Genomic DNA, 18988 nt, shown 5'->3' with positions numbered 1-18988 from the left:
TGTATTGACAATCTGCTGAAAATCAGTTCCACACCTGTGCTTCATCGTACACACAATACAATGTTTTTACGTTTTTCTTTTCTCTTATTAACATGACGCAGTTTGTAGTTTTTCTCTGAAGGCTGTGGTCAAAGAAACTACGTCAATAAATCTTTTGTTGGTAATTTTTCTTGAGCTATCTTCATAGTAAGACCTTATTCTGCTGAAATTAAAGCTTTTCTTCTAATTGAATGGCATCAACTAACAAACTGAAATGATAAGTATGTTTTTTTTTTACTGACTTTCTCATAATAAGAGTGCAGTAATATCAAAACCATATTGTGTTTACTTGCTTTTAAGTTTTACTGTAACTTGTCTGATGAAATCAGGTTCCTCCTCCCGAGTTTTCGAAGCAGCAGTGGCCTAGTGGTTGAACAAATGCACCCTAAATGTGGGAGTTTGCTGTTTTGAGTTGAACAGCAGACAGGTCAACTCGGGAGGCTCTTAAACAAGACCCCCAACTCCCATCAGCTCCCCGGAGCGCCGCATTGTGGCTGTCCACCGCAGTAAGGGGACGAACGTGAAAAAAACTAAACAAAAAACCCAATATCTTTGATGGATTAAAAAATAGTAGTATAACTTATTATCAATTGTGATTCAGAAATCCTTGCATCTCACTCTAAAATACACCAAGATGCCGTGAGGTATATTTTATGTGAATCTACACTTTATCTCAGCGGCGATCCCCTGCCAAAGTATATCTGGTAGGTAGAAAAGGGGAAAGTGTTTCATGGAATATTTTGATTTCCTGATGGTGTCTATATTCTAAAATGCATCTAATACAGTTTTGTTCAATTCCAAAATCGTTGGAAAGTTTTTTGGTTTTTTTTTAACATAAAATCCAACTTGACTTAAGAGAACAAATTGTGTGTGTGTGTGTGTGTATGTATGTGTGTGTGTGTGTGTGTGTGTGTGTGTGTGTGTGTGTGTGTGTGTGTCAGTAGAGCCTTGTCAGGAACACATGTGGTTCCCGTTGACCAGACCACTGGCTTACTTTAACGCCACACTCTTTTCCTCTGCGGACTTCTAACAGGCTATGATGAATAACAATTTGAGCTACAACACAGAAAGACTTTTTTTTTTCTGTCAGAAGGAGATAGCAAAGGACAAGACAAAAAGAAACACACATGGAATGACAGCCAAATGAGACACCTTCAATATCTGCCTTTTGGAAATGCCAATGAGTTGAGGACCAGAAAGAGAAAAGCAAACACTCAGACAGGCAGAGTGGCAGCATCAGTCAAAATGGAGACATTATGTTCTTCTCAGACTGTGTGATTGAACCCACCACATCCACTTCCTCTCTATTATCATCAGCCACTGTTGGCTGTCCTCCACCACCCTCAACAGTGTTCCCTTACTAGACAAACACAGCCTGGATCCTGTGCAGCGCTGCTGCCCACAGCCGCCGGCAGCACCGCACCGCTTACATTACATCACCGCTATTTAAAGAAAATTACTCCAGAAGGAGATGCAGACAGTCTGATTTCACTGATTTCATTGCTGGCCTACTGTTACTGGCCTCCAACTGTACCACACAAACAAGAAAGTGTGCAGTCACATGTGCATCCACACACATGCTGTGCTTTAGTGCTTTCTGGGGACCGACATTTCACTGACATTGACATATTGACATTGATTGATGATGTTAATTCTCACTCTGAAATTAATCGTATTGTATTGGTAATGCTAATCTTAACCTTCACCTAAACTCTAACAACCACTAACCCTTAACACAGGCTTTTAACGTATAGATAAAAACCTGATACTTGTAACTATATTGGTACCTGCCAGAATGGCAAGGCTGTGGTGTGTGTGTGTGTGTGTGTGTGTGTGTGTGTGTGTGTGTGTGTGTGTGTGTGTGTGTGTGTGTGTGTGTGTGTGTGTGTATGTGTGTGTGTGTGTGTGTGTGTGTGTGTGTGTGTGTGTGTGTGTGTATGTGTGTGTGTGTGTGTGTGTTTTTGTATCAGTCTGAAACTTTTCAACACCTGAGTGGAGAAACAAGGAGATGTTTTTGTTCCCACAACTATAAATTCATTCATCGTTTACAGGAGCCCCCAGACTTTGGTACAAAATACAAAAGCCACTATTATCCTGCATATATGAGTGTGTTTATGTTTTTAGGGCGGTGATCATGTTTTCTCAGGCTCAGTCTGTGTTTCAGGTTGATGAGAGGTGAAGGTCTCTAAAATTTATTTCAAAGAGGTTTTCCCTCAGAGCTGCAATTACAATGAGGACAGGTTTAGTTGTGTGTGTGTGTGTGTGTGTGTGTGTGTGTGTGTGTGTGTGTGTGTGTGTGTGTGTGTGCATGTGTGTGGGGTGGGGGCACGCTGTGGTTTGTGCTCCCTTCTCAATGAGAAGTCTGGATTTGTCTTTGGGGCCTTTTTTGTGCAGTTTTACTTGTTCGCGCTGTACATGTGTGGATTTTCTCCAGGTAATCCCATTTACACAGTTAAAAAAACATATGAGGTTAATTTGTGGCTATAAATTGCTTGTAGGTGTGAATATCAGTGCTTTTCTTTCTGTTGGCCTGTGAAACATGACCTACGTTATACAGCTTGTTTTTGCTTGCAGGCACGGGCATCTGGTGGTCCGTGGCCCACATGCGGCACCATCCCCATTATTTGTGTCTGGCGAATCAATTTACTAGAAATTATTAAGAAATATCAGTTTCATGAATCACTATCCAGCCCTCTTGAAATGAGGACAAAAATTATTGTGTCCAAGTTGCCAATCCCTGGTCTATAATGTGCATTTACATTGATTACAGTGCATTACAAGTGCTTCGGAAAATAGCTGAGCTTGTACAGTACTGTACTGCGTGACTGTGTGCGATGCATCAAGTCACCAAGGACAGATCATCAGTCCATCACAGAGTCAACACCGAGAGGCAGATAATTACAAATACATATGCACAACTCATACCACTTTCAAAGCACCAATAACCCATACAATTATGTTTTCAGACTCAAGTTCCCTGAGAAACCCCATGTGCACCAGGGAAGACCACAAGACTGATCTCATCATCAGAATTAGCATTTGCCGTGAGATGAGAGTGCTAACTTCATCCTGTTGCTCATCTGTTTCTTAGGAGATAATCACCCAATTAAACTGCACAACAATGATTTGGTTAATTTATTAGTTACAGAAAAAACTACTCTGAAAACCTTTGACAACTGATAGCTGAACATTGAACTTCCACATGATGGGTCCTATTTTTTAAACAGATAGAGCAAGTGCGATATATTTTTAACAGGCATCCCAAAATGTATGCGCGCAGCCCTGACGTGAGAAAACAACACTCTACCTGCTGTCAAGGAAACTACATCAAACAGTTAGAAAGAAGTGACTCTGCCACAAACCTGCTGAACAGATGCAACAAACCACCTGTCGGAGCTTGTAGAAAAGTCGTGCATATCGAAAATATCATAAATATCTGAGACACTGGAAAACATCTGAACTGAATTTATTACTTTAAAACTGACTCGTTAAATCTTGTTTTTCTTTTGAATAATGGTTGCTGAGGCAGTTTGAACGATCTGAAACAAGTGACATAATTCTGGAATGAAACATCATAGGCTTGTACCAAGAAATTTCAACTGATCTGACAATGAAGTGCAGTTGTTATTGCTGCTGCATATAAATCTGTGCAAAATCCATCAAAAATGAGTGACATTGTGGTCATGGAATTGATGCAATCATTAAGACCATTTTGTGATTTGATCATTTGTCCTTCATTTTTTTTCAATTTTGTTTTTTTAAATATGAAACATGACAAAAAAAGAAGCACAATCACCAGCATCAACACCAGCAGGGGTCATACCAGAAATGTTCCTTTTGTCCTGTTTTGCTGATGGTTTTCATTTATTCACTATTCACAGTGCAAGTTTACTCTCAGAATAGTCTGAATAGATGCGTGAGAATACTCTTTTCGTTCTGATGAGTTAAAAAAAAAAAAAAAAAAACACTTCATAATGAATGTGAACTGTGAATTGATCCAGGCCTGGGCCCTTTATGGCAGCTCACCTTCAGCAGTGTGTGGCTCTAATGGTTTCTCCAGCAGTATGAAAAGGCTCCAGCACTGATATCACTGACTCTCCCGATGGCCCTCGACATTCATAGAAACGGTCATTAAACCTTCTCATTTGAGTTTATGTATAAAATAAAAATAAAGAGTGCGATAGAGACGGCTCCAAGACAGAAGACATGACGCAGCCAAGCTAATAGCTGTTGGTTGCTTATGTTCCACTTCAGTATTTTCAGTTTGACTGCGGTTTTGAATTTTGGGGTTTTGAGGGGTGGAAAGACTAGAGAAAAAGTATATTCGAGTATAATGCAGTACAGTCACACCGCCTTAAATAGTAAATCACAATTGCAAGTACAAGTATTGTTGCTAAAAATTCCCAAATAAAAATCCCTATGTTTGGAAGAAGGAAGACAAAAGACAAAAGAGCATTTGAAGAGGAAACTTTCTCCTCAACCCATAAAGGCCTTGATAAATGGTTAAAAATGCGTGAAACCCAGTGAAAGTTTTAGTTTACAAGTGAAAATCGAGGACACTTGCTTTCCCCGTCCATCAGCAGCTTGTTTCTCTCTAAATGTTACCATCAGTCCTGTGGTCTCCCAGTGGCCGTAACGCTCTCTTCTCCATCTCATTGAGTTTGTATGTTGATTTCTCTGCTGAGCTGTTATGATTTTGATAATAGCAGCTGTCTCTTCTCCAGGATTCATTGCTCTCGTTAATGCATTCTGAGTCTTGTTATATCCAATTATCCAATGTGGGGAATGGCCTATTTCTCAGTGTGAACCTACTCCTGTGGCGCATACATTACTGAAAGTGGAAGCAAATGAGTTTCATGCACAGTGGAGGAAATTCAGCTTCTTTCAGGTTCATTTCTATCATCGGGAAACTGAGGCTCCAAAGTAAATGATCTCAAGCAATTGGAAGAACCAGCATGAACATTTATCATGTCTTGAATGTGAATCTTTTTATTTCAAGTCGCAAATGAAAAGGGTCATTAATATGTAAATACAGCATGTTTACAACTCTACTTTTATGGAAAAATATTACATTTACAAGGAGCCAAAGTTCTTGTATTAGAGCTACCAACTACAGTGTCAGTTCTTTTTGAATGAGGGCATTGTTATAATATGATTAAAACAAATGGAAGAAAGACGCTGATGAGCACGTCACCGATTCATTACAATCTACAGCAATTCACATTCAGACAGACCACCACAGCTGTAATTGAGATATTAGTAGGGAGTAATTTACATGTATAAACTTAAAGATCCTATACTAAATAATTATCTGATTAGCCATGGCTGGTACCTCTGTTAGAAGAACATGCCTCAAGCAGAATGAAAATAAGGTTAATTTAGTTCTCAAAGTATCAAAGACACAGTTATTCATCTATTTTAAGGCTTTGGGGATGGTCCTATTAATAAATTATCCGTGGTTTTATATGTGCACTATAATTATTAAAATCTTGAACTATAATTTGGGGGCAGTAATCTGAAGCATTACTGTGATCTGCTGTCATGGGCTTTTTATGGTGGTGATAAAAGTGAGCTAATTATTGTTACAACCTGTGTCCCAGCTCACTTTTATTGGCCACTAATTGGAAGGTTTTTGCCACATGACCTTGGTCTTGACTCAATTTCCAGTCCACCCCCACCCCCCCCCATAAAGTTTAGCTCTGACCTTCGCGGTGATGAAAAATCAGGCTCATTTCACCTAACGAAAACTCTTCCTTGGAAAAATACTTCCTAATTTCAGCTAACACTTAATAATGCTGTAATGACTTTTCTGCTTTGGAAAATCAGTGGAAAACTGAGTCAGGCACATTTGGGGCCTTCTGTAATGATTTTGTATTCACGCACAAACTGGTGCTCCCTCCCTCCCACAATCCCTCCCTCCCTCACTCATTCATGAAACGCTTCTGTTTATTTAGGTGCCGGAGACGCGAGATTAACCGTTCAGGATGACAGTTTTCACTGGTAAATGCGTGAGTAGTTTAAGGAGGTGTGCAGTGATTTATGAGGGAACGTGAGGCCAGTAAACGAGGCAGATCCCAGCAGCTCGATCCTCCAGCCTGGTCCGAGATGGAAAGTGTGTTATACGTACGGAAGCGTCCCATAGTGAGGACACTGCTGTTTTTTTTTTTTTTCCACTAGTGACCGGGTTATTTTAATGAGAGCGGATCTTTCCTTGTAGACAAAAGAGACAGTCGAGCTGGTGCCGTTTCTGCCCTCGTCTGGCATGTGAGGCACGCTGCAGTCAGGCGCTCAGAGTACGACGGAAAAGCTGAGGTGCAGATCGAATAGCCTGCTGAAAAATAAGCTTGCATGGACGAGATAATACTGAATATCCCACACAGTCTTTCCTCCCCTTGCCCTCACTATTGTTCTCTTTAAATATCTCTTCCTATTTCTGCATATGTAAATCACCCCTTCCTCTTACATCTGGATCTTCTCTCTGTCATCATGCTCTGTTTCTGACTCTGCGCCCCCTGCTTTGCTCCGCCAGGCCTACCCCCTCAGCTCTCTGTCAAAGAAGCAGCCCACGGTGCTGGTGATCTGCGGCCCCGATCAGAACGGCTCCATCGGACTGGTGTGTGCTCGACACCTGCGCATGTTTGTAAGTAGTCCTGGAAAGTACAAGCAGGGCATGCGTGCCTGTTTACAACATGTTATCAGCTATAAAACACAGTCTAGTGCACACTGAGTCATTTTGATGGCCTTGCAAACTTAAACTTGCCCCAAGTGCTTTACAGGATTTCATTTCGGCTGCTGTAAACGTCCCGGAGCAGTTATCCCATTACTTTCTCTGCGAGGTACTCAGACAGTCATGATATCATGCTATTGTTACTCTCGTTAAAGGCGTCTTGTGCTTTGCTGCAGTGATGTGATGCCATAACCGTCACGTCTGAAGCTGCGGCTGCACCGTGGTTAAGCCTTTGGTGGTGAGGGTTCACGCTCTGTGAACACGCTATTGATCACAAGTCTTATCAAGGCAATACACTGAGCTGTGCTCTTTCCCCAGTCTATGGTTTTATTGGAAGGGAAATATTGGATATGTGTTTTTGGGATCTTTGGCTTAGAAAGGAATGCATCTATACACTTTACCATATGTGTCTGACATACTAGATTTACAGCGCATTGATAGTTCTGATTAAAACCATGTTAGACAGACTTTATTTAAGCAGCCGATGGTCTTCTGTGAAGTCTCTTTCTTTGTCTCTTTCCTTGACTCCCACTCTGACTTTTTCCATCTTACAGGCCTAAAACGGTGTCAGAGGTCAGTTTAGAGGAAGATATTTTTACTCTGGAATTCCAAGAACAATTACAAGAAAACAAACTTTTCCGTAGCTTCCTAAAAACAGCTCACTTGGGATTTAAACATCTTTTTAAATATATCTCAAGTGTGGTATCTTCTGTTTTATGATGTTTTGATTCTGATGGTTTTACCTTTTACACCAGCAGTTCCTCATGTATGACTCAACTTAAACTACTTAGTCCAAATGTGCTGAAATGTGTTACATGAATAAAGTTTTATCATCATCAATTCTAAAGTGACTCCGAGCCAGTTCAGCTGGGACCAGAGGTTCTTCTCTGACTCAGGAAACTTGAATACTTACTTTGGACTGTGAATTGCTCTCTCGGTGTAAGAAAGTATGTTTTTCTCAGTGTGATGTGATCCCTGTCAGCAGGACGACATGCAAGCAGACACGTGAGGCACACATTAACACGTGTATACGCACACCCACACGGCTGTGAGACCCGAACGCAGAGCTGTGAATGTGATTAAACCAAGCACAGAATCAGCTGCGGGCTGACAGTGCAGCCTGCCTCTCACATAGCTCCAAGACTTCCATGCTTAACAGAATCACGCTGTGCCTGTTGTGCACCTTTGATTGTTTCCACTGTGAGGTACGCAGAGAAAAACACAATGCTGAATACCAGACAACACAAATATTGTCTGATCAAAGCTAATGTTGAGTGACAATAAAAACCCAATTCCATGGCCCTTAGTTCTGCTTTGCAGTTTTTATAAAAACAAGAGAGCATGATGTTAGGTTTGGCTCTACTTTATAGAAAGTCACAGTGCGGAATCATTATGTTCATTACGTCATACATTTTTATATCACAATGGCTTTAAGATTGTTTCTAAGAAAGAAATAATGTGCATAACAATCGTTTAACTGATTCAATAATAAATATTTTAAAGCATTTTATTGAAAGTTTGAGATGGTTTTCCAGTAAATGATGTTATTATGTGATTGATTAACAGTGTGATGCAGACTTCATCTTTCAGGGCCTGATGGGCTATGTACAAAAATATAGCCTCACAACAACCATCGTCTCTCAGGGAACGGACCTTATAACCCTGTTAAATGTTGGTATTAACTAGAAAAAGACCATTTTCTTACCCTTTGCCTCTTTCAGTCTCATGGCTCATTTCTGTTCACGCTCAGTGACACTGACAGCCATTTCAAGGTCTGCCGTAGTTTCACACATTCTGATTTCGCAACTGCTGATAAGGTCAAGGGCATGCTTTGGCCACCGGAGAGACGCACACTGTGGATTGCATTTGTCTCGCTTGCTCGAGCTTCGTTCTGCGAAGCTCATGATGGAGATGACTTTGGTGATCGGTGGCCGTGGAAATATGATTGGTTTAGCATCCTCAGGGAGGCAGGTGAACCCCACAGATAACTTCCTTTTGTACGACGGCCTCAGCTGAGACACATTTGGAAAAAACGTGCTCTGTTTATTTATTTCTTCCTTTTCGTGATGTCTGTGACGCAGTCATTGTGCTCCAGTCAGAAATCTGGTTCTAATCGGAGGTAATAGGCACCATAGGCGATTGCATCTCTTTTAAAAAACGACAGCTAAGCTGACTGTTGGTGGGGAAAATAAACCCGACAACACAACTTCAACAACTGAGAGTTCAAAGCCTCGTCAAAGGGTGAACAACTGTTACATTCATCCAACTCCAGTTTACAGGATACTGGTGCAAATCCCAGCTGACTTATGGACAAAGGCAGGATGCATATGTGCATCAAAAAACAGAAAAATGTTGCCTTGTAATTATCAGTTTCAGTCATTACTAGTTTAATTTTTAAAACTTCCAGCTGTGTGTTCAAATAAGAAAATACAAATTTAAAAAAAAAGATATGAATTTGCCATTATTTATAGAGCAATAAAAAAAAAAAAAAACAATAAAAAAATGTGAATTGATACGTTCAGGTATACAGATGATATAAATGGCTGAATGTTTTCTGAAAAACGATCATAATGTTGCCTATTTCATCTGAAGGAACAGGTCCAGAGTTGGAAAATATGTTTCCCCATCAAATACATGCTTTCTTACACCTTAGTTAAATTGTTTTCTACAGCATATTTGGATGGCTAAAGAACCTCAAACATACCTGAGAAATCTAGCTTTGTTGAACTGCTCTTTTGAAAGTAGTGATATATTTCATGTCAGTAAAAAGAAAGAAAAACACTCATTAAGAGCTCTGTTCTTGAAAATAGTAAGAAAACATCAAACACATATTTACACCATTAAACATGCCAACATGCACTCACACCGCTGACTGCCCGTCCTGTTTTTTAAAGATTTATCTTAGTGACAGTGTAAAGGTCACGGATCACAGGTGCTTCCTGCTGAGCGTCACAGACCTTTCAGCCCACAGGGGTCTGGATTTCTACTCTTCTCTACCTCCAGTTTATAAGGGAAGTATTCATTCAGGAAGCAGACTGTGGAAACCGCCGCCTCTGATCACCACTCAACAGTATTTTCACATGCTCTGAACTGCAGGCCAAATCTACATTGAAGCGTCATCCCTACTCAATCATGTCGGTGTTGGCTGACTGAAGTGTCGATATTGGGTAACTGGTATTTTTTTCTCTGTTTTGCTCCCCCCCCCACCCCTTATGTCTGCTGTTTTTTCTTTCCTGTGTTGCCTCATCTCATGCAGGAATATGAGCCCACCATCTACCACCCCAAACGCACCACTCACAGTCTACACCAGGATTTCACAGTCCAGTGCGAGAAGATGGATATCCCTTTCCTCTCCTATCTCCCCACAGAGGTCAGCAGCTTTTCAACAGAATAACATATTTCACAAGAGTTTCAGCTGTGTGGTGGTTTCCAGGGAACCTCTATAACGTACACGTACACGTACACGTACATGTACACGTACACGTACACGTACACGTGCACGTGCACGTACACATACAGAGTTTGAAATTCATTTATCATGTACCAGAACTGGAATAACTCCCTGATTTGACAACACTACTGACTCCTCTACTGGTGGCTACAGGGAAAGAAAATAACAATAAATACAGTTAAAATGTTTAAATTCTGACTAGAGAATTCCATGATAACTCAGTAGATATACAAAACAAAATGACCTTGAGTTAAACAGCACCTTTAGGAAAGGTTTTTTTGTTGTTCATCCACTTCAACTCTTCAATGTTTTTGACACAAATATTCCAAATATTTAATATACCAATGTATTTCTTTTATTCAACAGCAGATGTCATATAGCCAGGGTGTGACGCAAAGGAAACCATTTTCTCTAAGTACCATAAATAGAGGTGCTTGTTTTAAAACATGAAGCTAACATAAAATGCATCAGCTGATCCATTTTCTAGCCTCAATTTTATCATATGAAAGGATCAGAGAGTTGCATACAATGCTATTGCTCAAGTGAGGTTGCCAATGTCTTGCAGGACAACACAGAGAAACTAACACGCTCAGTCCTTTTTCCTACTACAGTCAATATTTTGTACCTCCTAAAAGAAAACCATTTCACAGGGATAATGTGCAAACTCCAAGCAACCAACATGTCAAGAGAAGAAAAAAAAAACTCCTGTGCTTCAGTGGAGAGTCACTGCTAAATGTTTAATTCTTCTAATACTGAGGTATTCTGTGTTCAGGTGCAACTTATAAACGATGCCTACAACATAGTGATTGATGCCATGCTGGGCCCGGAGGCAGACTGTGCCAACATAAAGGAGCCATATTCTGTTATCCTGAGTACCCTGAAGCAAGTCAAGATTCCAATTGCCAGTGTGGATGTGCCCTCTGGTAAGCTCTCACAAAAACTGTATACATCAGACACAAGGCCCAGAAGCACAACATGATAAATGATCCTGCAGGCAGCTCCTGAGGAGCCTTGGCTCATGAAGAGGAGTTTTCCAGGTCTGGCGGCACACATGGGGGATAAATCCTGTGCCACTGTCAGCTCAGTATGAGTTCATCGTACTCGAAATACACTACCTACTGGAAAAAAAAAAAAAAAAAAAGAATTAAAAAAAACCCCACCACAGCGCTACCCTACTGAAATGCTTCTTTCTCTCCTCCTCAGGTTGGGATGTAGAGGAACCAGATCAGGATGGGATAAGCCCAGAAGTTCTCATTTCACTTACAGCACCAAAGAAGTGTGCCATGAGTTTCTCTGGGAAGCATTTTCTGGCTGGACGCTTCCTGCCCTATGACATCCAGAAAAAATATGAGCTGAACCTACCCGACTACCCTGGCACAGACTGTCTCATAGAATTGTAACACATGTGAAGAGAAGAGGCGATGCAGTGACTTCTCATTTAAAAAGAAAACAGTGCAGTCAATCTATTCTCTTGTTTTGTACTTTATAGATTGTTAATGTGATTCAATGTTATTTTCTCAGTTGTGCAGGTCAGGATACACACTAGCTAAATGTGCTATTGAGCTACAGTAGGAGGACAATATTTAGAAAATGTGGTTTGAGTCATGTCTTTTAGCAAATGGCATGATGAGTTTTGTGTCAGTCAACTTGTAAAAGTTGTAGCATCACACTGTTTTTGATTCTTTTGCAAGATAGAGACTTTTTTGTCTGCGGTCAGGAGAGAACAACAACAGTTATTGTCCTCTGACACCAATCAGGTAGTAGTTCTATTTTTAAATCTTTTTTTTAAATAAAGAAACATCTGTCTGTCTCTCTCTCTCTCTATCATATATATATATATATATACATATATATATATATATATATATATATATATATATATATATATATATATATATATATATATATATATATATATATATATATATATATGAATGATGCATTTATGTTCTTATGTTGACCTTTTTACTCTGACGTGCTGCTGAGATGAGTGTTGGTGTATGTTGAGAATTTAACACTTAGGTTTTGGGTTGTTTGATTATCATGCACTTCTTGGGATTTCTTTTTCTTTTACAGAGATCACAGTCAGTTAATGTTGTCCAATTAAAAAAACATTCACAATTCACTTGTTTTTGATGTTGTGATTTCATTCACACTGCTGTCTGGGAATAAAACACAGATGATCCAGTGTATCTAAGGTTTCCATTTTTCAGGTACCATTTAGAAAACCACGTTACGCTTTAATCAGTTCCAGCTGATTCTTTGCTGATGGCCACACACAATCAGCCTATTTCTCATTGTACATGGGTGGGAATCACAAAGTGACAGTAGAGTTCTGAACTTCTAGTCATCTTCTTTTTCAAAAAATAAAGCGTTACAGTCTCTCCCAGCGTGTGAAAATTGTAGAAAAACAAGGATTAGGTTCAACCTAATCTTTGTTTTTCTACAATTTTTTTTCTGCCTATTGTGGCCCTAAATGGGATTTCTGTGAATAACATACTTTGGATTGTAATCAAGAAAAGGAGGATACTGCTAATTGCTGCATGAAGGATGTTGCACCTTATTGTGCCTTGTTATGTGTGTGAGATGAAACTATGGATCAGTTTGTATATTTCCTTGTAATGGTATCTGTGTGAATGGATTAGCAAGCACAACAGTACATGCATATACTATCGAGTTGCACAACAATCACCTTGAGCAAAGCTGAATGCTGTTAAAAATCACATATTGTTGATTTTACTGTGTGAATCAAAACCAGCAGACAGATGGGGATGAACACTGTTTAATAATCAGCATGGGAAAGGTTGTTTTGCTTCTTTCTGCAGCAGTAAGCATTTTTCATTACTGAAAGCCTGAATGAAACAGAATTGTACATTTTTACTCCTTCACACATTTACACAAACCAATGGCCTTAGCTGCCATGCTTACTCAACACAGGGAGCAAACTGGGATTTAGTGTCTTGCCCAAAGACACAGACACACATGAATAGGCAACCCAGAGTTTATAAAGTGACCGACTCCTTCACGTGAGCCACCACAGCTCACACTATTTAACTGCATGTATGCTGCTCAAATTAAATATTGACCTCAAATCGCTTCAGTTTTATTTGTATATCACCGAATAAAGTCATTTCTAGACACTGATTAGTGCCCTTGCCTCACAGCAAGAAGGTCCTGGGTGCAAGTACCAGCCGGGGGCTTTCTGTGTGGAGTTTGCATGTTCTCCCTGTGTGTGTGTGTGTGTGTGTGTGGGTTCCCTCTAGGTACTCAGGCTTCCTCCCACGGTCCAGAAACAAGCAGGTCAGGTTAATTAACCCTAAATTGCCCCTTGGTGTGAATGGTTGTATGTCTATATGTGTCAGCCCTGTGACAGACCGGGTGTACAGGGTGTACAGGGTGTACAGGGTGTACACCGCCCTCGCCTGATAGCTGGGATTGGCTGCAGCCCCCCGTGACCCTGAAAAGGACAAGCAGCAGAAAATGGATGGATGGAGTCTACTATTCATACTAATGTATGAATTCATTTTTCAGCATTCCTCTGAGTCAATATGTAGATGAGAAATGGTAATATATGCAAATTGGCTGAGCCCTAGGGGCCTCCAGAAAGGTGTCTTGATAGTCTTGATCAATACTAATTTTGTTCTGAGTGTTTTGAGTTTTTAAACAGGTAACTACACACTAACACATTTCATGAGGTCCAAGGTTCCTGTTGTCCTCCTGCCTCCATGTAGCAACAAACCCTCAGTTATGGTGGACCTAAGAACACACATCTCTCATTCCCATTTGCCTCTTACTTGTGCCACCCTACCTTCTGTGACATGTGATCTGTACATGTTAATTTTCATTTTATCATTTCTTTAAACTTCCGAGGTCACCAGGGGGCCACACTGCAAAAAACTCACATCCCATTCTTCAGGGCTCGACTTCTGGAATGAGCACACACTGTTCTGATCTGTTTGTTGGTTTCCAACTGGATTTGATTTGGTAATGAAAGCCATAAACAGGTGTGATCAAGCCATAATCAGCTGGAGAGGAAGGAATCTCAGTATTGATCCCAGGGCTGCCAGCTCCAATGAGAATGACCAAAACTTCACTGTGCAGCAGATGAGGTAATGTGTAAGCACAGGAGCTTCTTCTGCATACAATTGCACTAATGTCTGGTGTGTGTGTGTGTGTGTGTGTGTGTGTGTGTGTGTGTGTGTGTGTGTGTGTGTGTGAGAAAGAGAGGGAGACTGAGAGAGAGAAAGAGTGGGTGTAGAAAGTCAGTGAAAAGGAATGTTGATTCTTTTTTCACTTGGTGGTATTAAATCTGTCAGAGAAGAACTGACAAGGGTTGGAGAAATATGCCTGAGCTCTCAGTGGTCCTGTCTTTCATGCTTGTCCAATCGCTGTCAGGAAACAATAACCTGTCACTACTTTGTCATTTGTACTTATGAAGAGAGCGACTGAGTAATGAGCTTTGTAGTTGTTGGTGGCCCAGATAATTGAATTGTCACAAGTGACAGCAATGCTTGTTTCACTATCGTGTGAAACAGTTCAATATGGAAAAGAAGATTGAGCAACAGAGAGCAATAGTGTGGAAGAAAGAGAAATTGAGTCTGTAGCATATCATGGTTACCCATTTCCGCAGTCTGTTCATTCTACACAGAACCAATAAAGACCTGACTGTCTGTGATATGCTTCACTGCAGGTCCAAGAATGACTGAGTTTGTGGCCAAACATCATCTGAACACATCTCAACGTCTGATGTGACCCACAGCTGTATAGTGAAAGAGTTGCGGCAATGAGCATTTGATGCCACCACTTTTTGCCCGGCAGTCGTCTCTGTGTTGTTTATTTTTGTCGGATACATTACGGATACATTAACACATCAGTGTGATCAAAATTATGAAGTAATGCCTGGAAGTTGTTCAGGAAGAACTATTGATAAAGCGGTTGATTGTACCTTTTGCAGGCTGAAAAAATAAATGTGTGACCTTGTTCCAGGTTGAAGGGACAGAGTCGGAGGCCTTTTTACCCAGTTCGGTATGGACTGAGGGGATGGAGAGAGTGATCTTGTCCAGAGTTTAGAGGCTGTGATGGGAAAATGATAGGTTTCTACATAAAAATGTACGAACGCATGGTTTTCCTTGTGAACAGTGAAGCCCAGTTTACTGTAGAGCACAGTGTGCAGTGATGTGTGAGGGGTTTACAACCAGTCATGAAACTCAAGGCAAAATGGTACTCAGCATCCAAGCGATGTAAGGTGTGAGCAGAGCCATTCATATAAACAATATCACCAAAATCCAGGAGTGGCAAGAACCAAGAAGTAATGAGAAATGATGAAGAAGGCGCTCAGGTGTTGGGTTTGTACCCGGACTATTGTAGGGTAGATGTTGTTGCAGGCAGATGTGGGGTCAGCAGAGGGAGTAACATAAACAGCCATGATGACGATGTGGGAAATAATGTGGTCTGAGACCAACAGCTAGCAGTTCAATGTCTGGCCAGCAGACACATTCTTCGATTGTAATATGTGTGAGATTACACCTGTGGTTAATAATGAGCACATCGAACGCTGTCGGGCTGGGATTGAAACCCAGCAACACTCCCTGCACTCCCTCTGACTCCAGGCCAGAGCCGTCAGCTTGTCCAGTTTATTCGCCAGCGATCTGACGTTCCCTGTGATGACAGATGGGAGACACGGCTTGAAACTCATCTTCTTCTCCAGTCGCTGTTGTCTCTGATGTTGCAATCCATCTTTCTTTTTCCGGTGCTTCATTCTCCCTCTGCATCTCCTGCATGTCCTCTTCTGAGCCTCCTGCTCTAGACGACCTACATTGCTTCAGAGGTATAAGCCGACCGGCCTGAGCACGATCTGTTCCGTCATGTATATGAGCCGGTCCACCATCGGAACGTAAACAGAGTGAAAAGTAAAGTCCAAGCAGCACTAAGACAGACAAAAAAGGCATGTTGCATAGAGAGGAGAAAAGCTCACACCACATGTGAAACAATTAATTCAAAGTATTGCTGAAAGAACAAAAATATATCAAAAAGCAAGAAGAAAATTGGAGCTTCTGCGGCAAGCTGCCTGCATCTTGTAGATGTGTGCTGCCACTTTGTGCTTTCTGAAGATGACAGCTGCCATTCAGCACGTTATCTCACACTATAATTTTTCAACAATGCAGCACCACTTTCCCCCAGGAGTGATTGCGTCAAGTGCCTTCCTCAAGAACAGAACAAGGACAGGCTCATAACTACTTCAGGACAAAAGGCAAAGTGGAAAAATTCTAGCTTTAACCACTCAACAATTGAGCCTATAGCGGGACAGACGGGGAAAAAACAAACGGACATTAAAAACAGTTTGTTTGCTGAACTTGCAGACAATTAATTTGACATTTGATCTATAACATGGTTTGGCATTCTTTACTGGTGAGGAAAAGGTGGTGGTAACAAGACGTAAAGTTTTGGAATAGTGAAACCGGACTTCAATATTTAACAAGTTTGAGATACAGATTCCAACCTTCTATTAAAAGGTGTTATTTTATTACCTTTTAAAACATATTCAGCCCAGTGGGATTCATAAAACAGTCAAATGTAATTAGTGCTTATAATTTTTACAGAGTTTTTACAAGCGCCTTTGCTAAATACTAACGATTTACACTCGTCAAATTTGCCAAAGTACATTACACCTCCTGAGCGCGTCTTGTGTCTGCATTCTGAGGACTTTTTCCTGAATGGCATGCCATATGACGCCACTTCCACTCTTTGGCAGCAAATCGCCCTGCAATCAGCAACTGTTAAAAAGTTACAAAACTGAACCAGAAGGTGAACCAGAGGGAGAACAGCCGCATCTATCCTCTGTCTCTTGGGGAGATTTACGCAGAGTTTGAGACAGACGAGGGACCTGTGAAGGACGTGACACAGCAGAGGGCGATCAAAACCTTATCTTGTCTGACAAAGAGAACCCGACTGTGAGTGTGCGAGGGATATTTGTGAATAAACAAAAAATATTCATAACAGTTTACTTGCTTCAAAACAGCAACATAAAACTATGAGGGGCCGTACAAGACATAATTCATTCTCGCCCTCACACACACATATATTCTCATGCTTATACAAACATATATTCTCCTTGCACATGCATATATTCTCATGCTTACACAAACATATATTCTCCTTGCACATACATATATTGTCATTCTTATACACACACATATTCTCCTTGCGAACAGAATCTGTAAATTCTGGATGAATTTGTGATTTACATTTTGAGCCTCTTGGGCTTCCGTAGCTACTTACTGTGTGTTATGTTAGTATTTTTATCATTGTCCATAATTTTCTGATTGAGGAATATATATTCCACTTATTACTGAAATAATTAGGGTTTGTTCTTTGTATTGAGTAAGTGAAATGTTCTGTTTAAAGCAGAACTATGCAACTTTTTTACCTCAATAAATGTGTTTCAGAATCCCTGTGGGGGTAAACAAAGACTTGTCACGGTGATTCGCCGGTCCTTCCACTCCCCCCGGTGTCTGTGTCCTGAAAACAGCGCTTGCAATTTCAGAGGAGCGGACCGACTACATCTCGCGAGAACAAACCAGCTTCACGGGATTACAAGTATAAAAGCTGTTGGAGTGCAATATCTGTCATTGTGTTGCAGTAGACGATCTTTGCATGACGTGTTGATTGGTTCTAATTTCCGTTTGGTAACTGAAAAATAAAGAGGAGTGGCACCTCCTCTGGTAGACGTGAGCGCGAGTGAGTTCGCTGCACTGAGCTGAAAGCAGCATGTCTCCGAGTGTGTTTGTTTTCCAATAAGTTTGAGTGTGTGAGGCAGGCATGTCTACGACAGAGGGAGCAACCGGAGTAAGTTCCCGGGCAGCGCGCATAAAACAAACATGAAACCCGCGCTAGCATTAGTAACGCCACCCTTAGGTGCTCACGGATGGCAGAACCAAAAAGACAGAAAAAAACTTTGTCTAACGAGCGAAAAAAAGGAAATGGGAGTGACATTCTCTCTGCACGCAGGGGCGGGGGTGGGGGGTGATACCGAGAACGTTTACAACAGTGAGCTTTCACAGGAGACCAGTAGGGGGAGCGCTAAAGCAAATCTTGCATAGTACTGCTTTAATTTGTTCCAGTAATGGTGCATTCACACCGGACGCGTCGCAAGCGTCGTGAGCGGCGCTTTTCTATGCAAAGTCTATGGTGGACGAGCGTCGTGGAGCGGCGGGCGGCGGGGCGGCGCATCAGGAGCGTCATGAGCGTCGCTTTTCCAGCGTTTCGAGCGTCGACGCCCACGGCGCTCGTCCCCGGCGTCAAGAGCGTCGTGAGCGTCGCTTTTTGAGAGTTGGGAAAACTGAACTTTCAATGCGCTGCCGCTGAGCGTCAACCAATCAGAGACGATCCCTCCGGTGCTACGTCACTACGAGTGATCCGAGCACCGATGCGGGCCAGCCAGTGTTGCTAACTTGACGACTTTCTCGCTAAATCTGGCGACTTTCCAAAGCCTCTTGGCGAGGTTTTTTTGTCAAAAGCAACTAGCGACAAATCTAGCAACCTTCTCTGGTGCTCTGGAGACGTGACAGGACGTCTCGTTGCTGTTGTCAATGAGCAGCGGGTGCTGCGTGAGCCCCTCCCCCGTCCCAAAGCGCTCACAAGCGGTCAGTCTCAGCAGCGCTCCCCGCTGCAGTCAGAGCAGAGAGGAGCAGAGCAGCCAATAGCGACTTTAACGACAACGCGGTCGAGCTTTATTTAACAAATAAAGCCAAGCCGCTCTCCTGATGCGATCC

General features: G+C 41.5%; 1 protein-coding gene across 1 annotated transcript in view; it reads left to right on the top strand.

Annotated features, from left to right (window-relative positions):
- yjefn3 (YjeF N-terminal domain containing 3) overlaps positions 1-11999 on the top strand; it is a 53674-nt gene extending 41675 nt beyond the window's left edge. The window contains exons 3-6 of the mRNA XM_030084067.1: positions 6569-6679; positions 10023-10136; positions 10990-11140; positions 11421-11999. Of these exons, the coding sequence (XP_029939927.1) occupies positions 6569-6679; positions 10023-10136; positions 10990-11140; positions 11421-11617 (573 nt within the window). The 3' untranslated portion in view covers positions 11618-11999. The remainder of the gene's footprint in view (positions 1-6568; positions 6680-10022; positions 10137-10989; positions 11141-11420) is intronic.
- The last annotated feature ends 6989 nt before the right edge of the window (positions 12000-18988 follow it).

This window comes from Salarias fasciatus, chromosome 23 (assembly GCF_902148845.1).
Source record: "Salarias fasciatus chromosome 23, fSalaFa1.1, whole genome shotgun sequence".
Classification (NCBI taxonomy): Eukaryota; Metazoa; Chordata; class Actinopteri; order Blenniiformes; family Blenniidae; genus Salarias; species Salarias fasciatus.
This window is presented reverse-complemented; position numbering and strand designations above follow the sequence as displayed.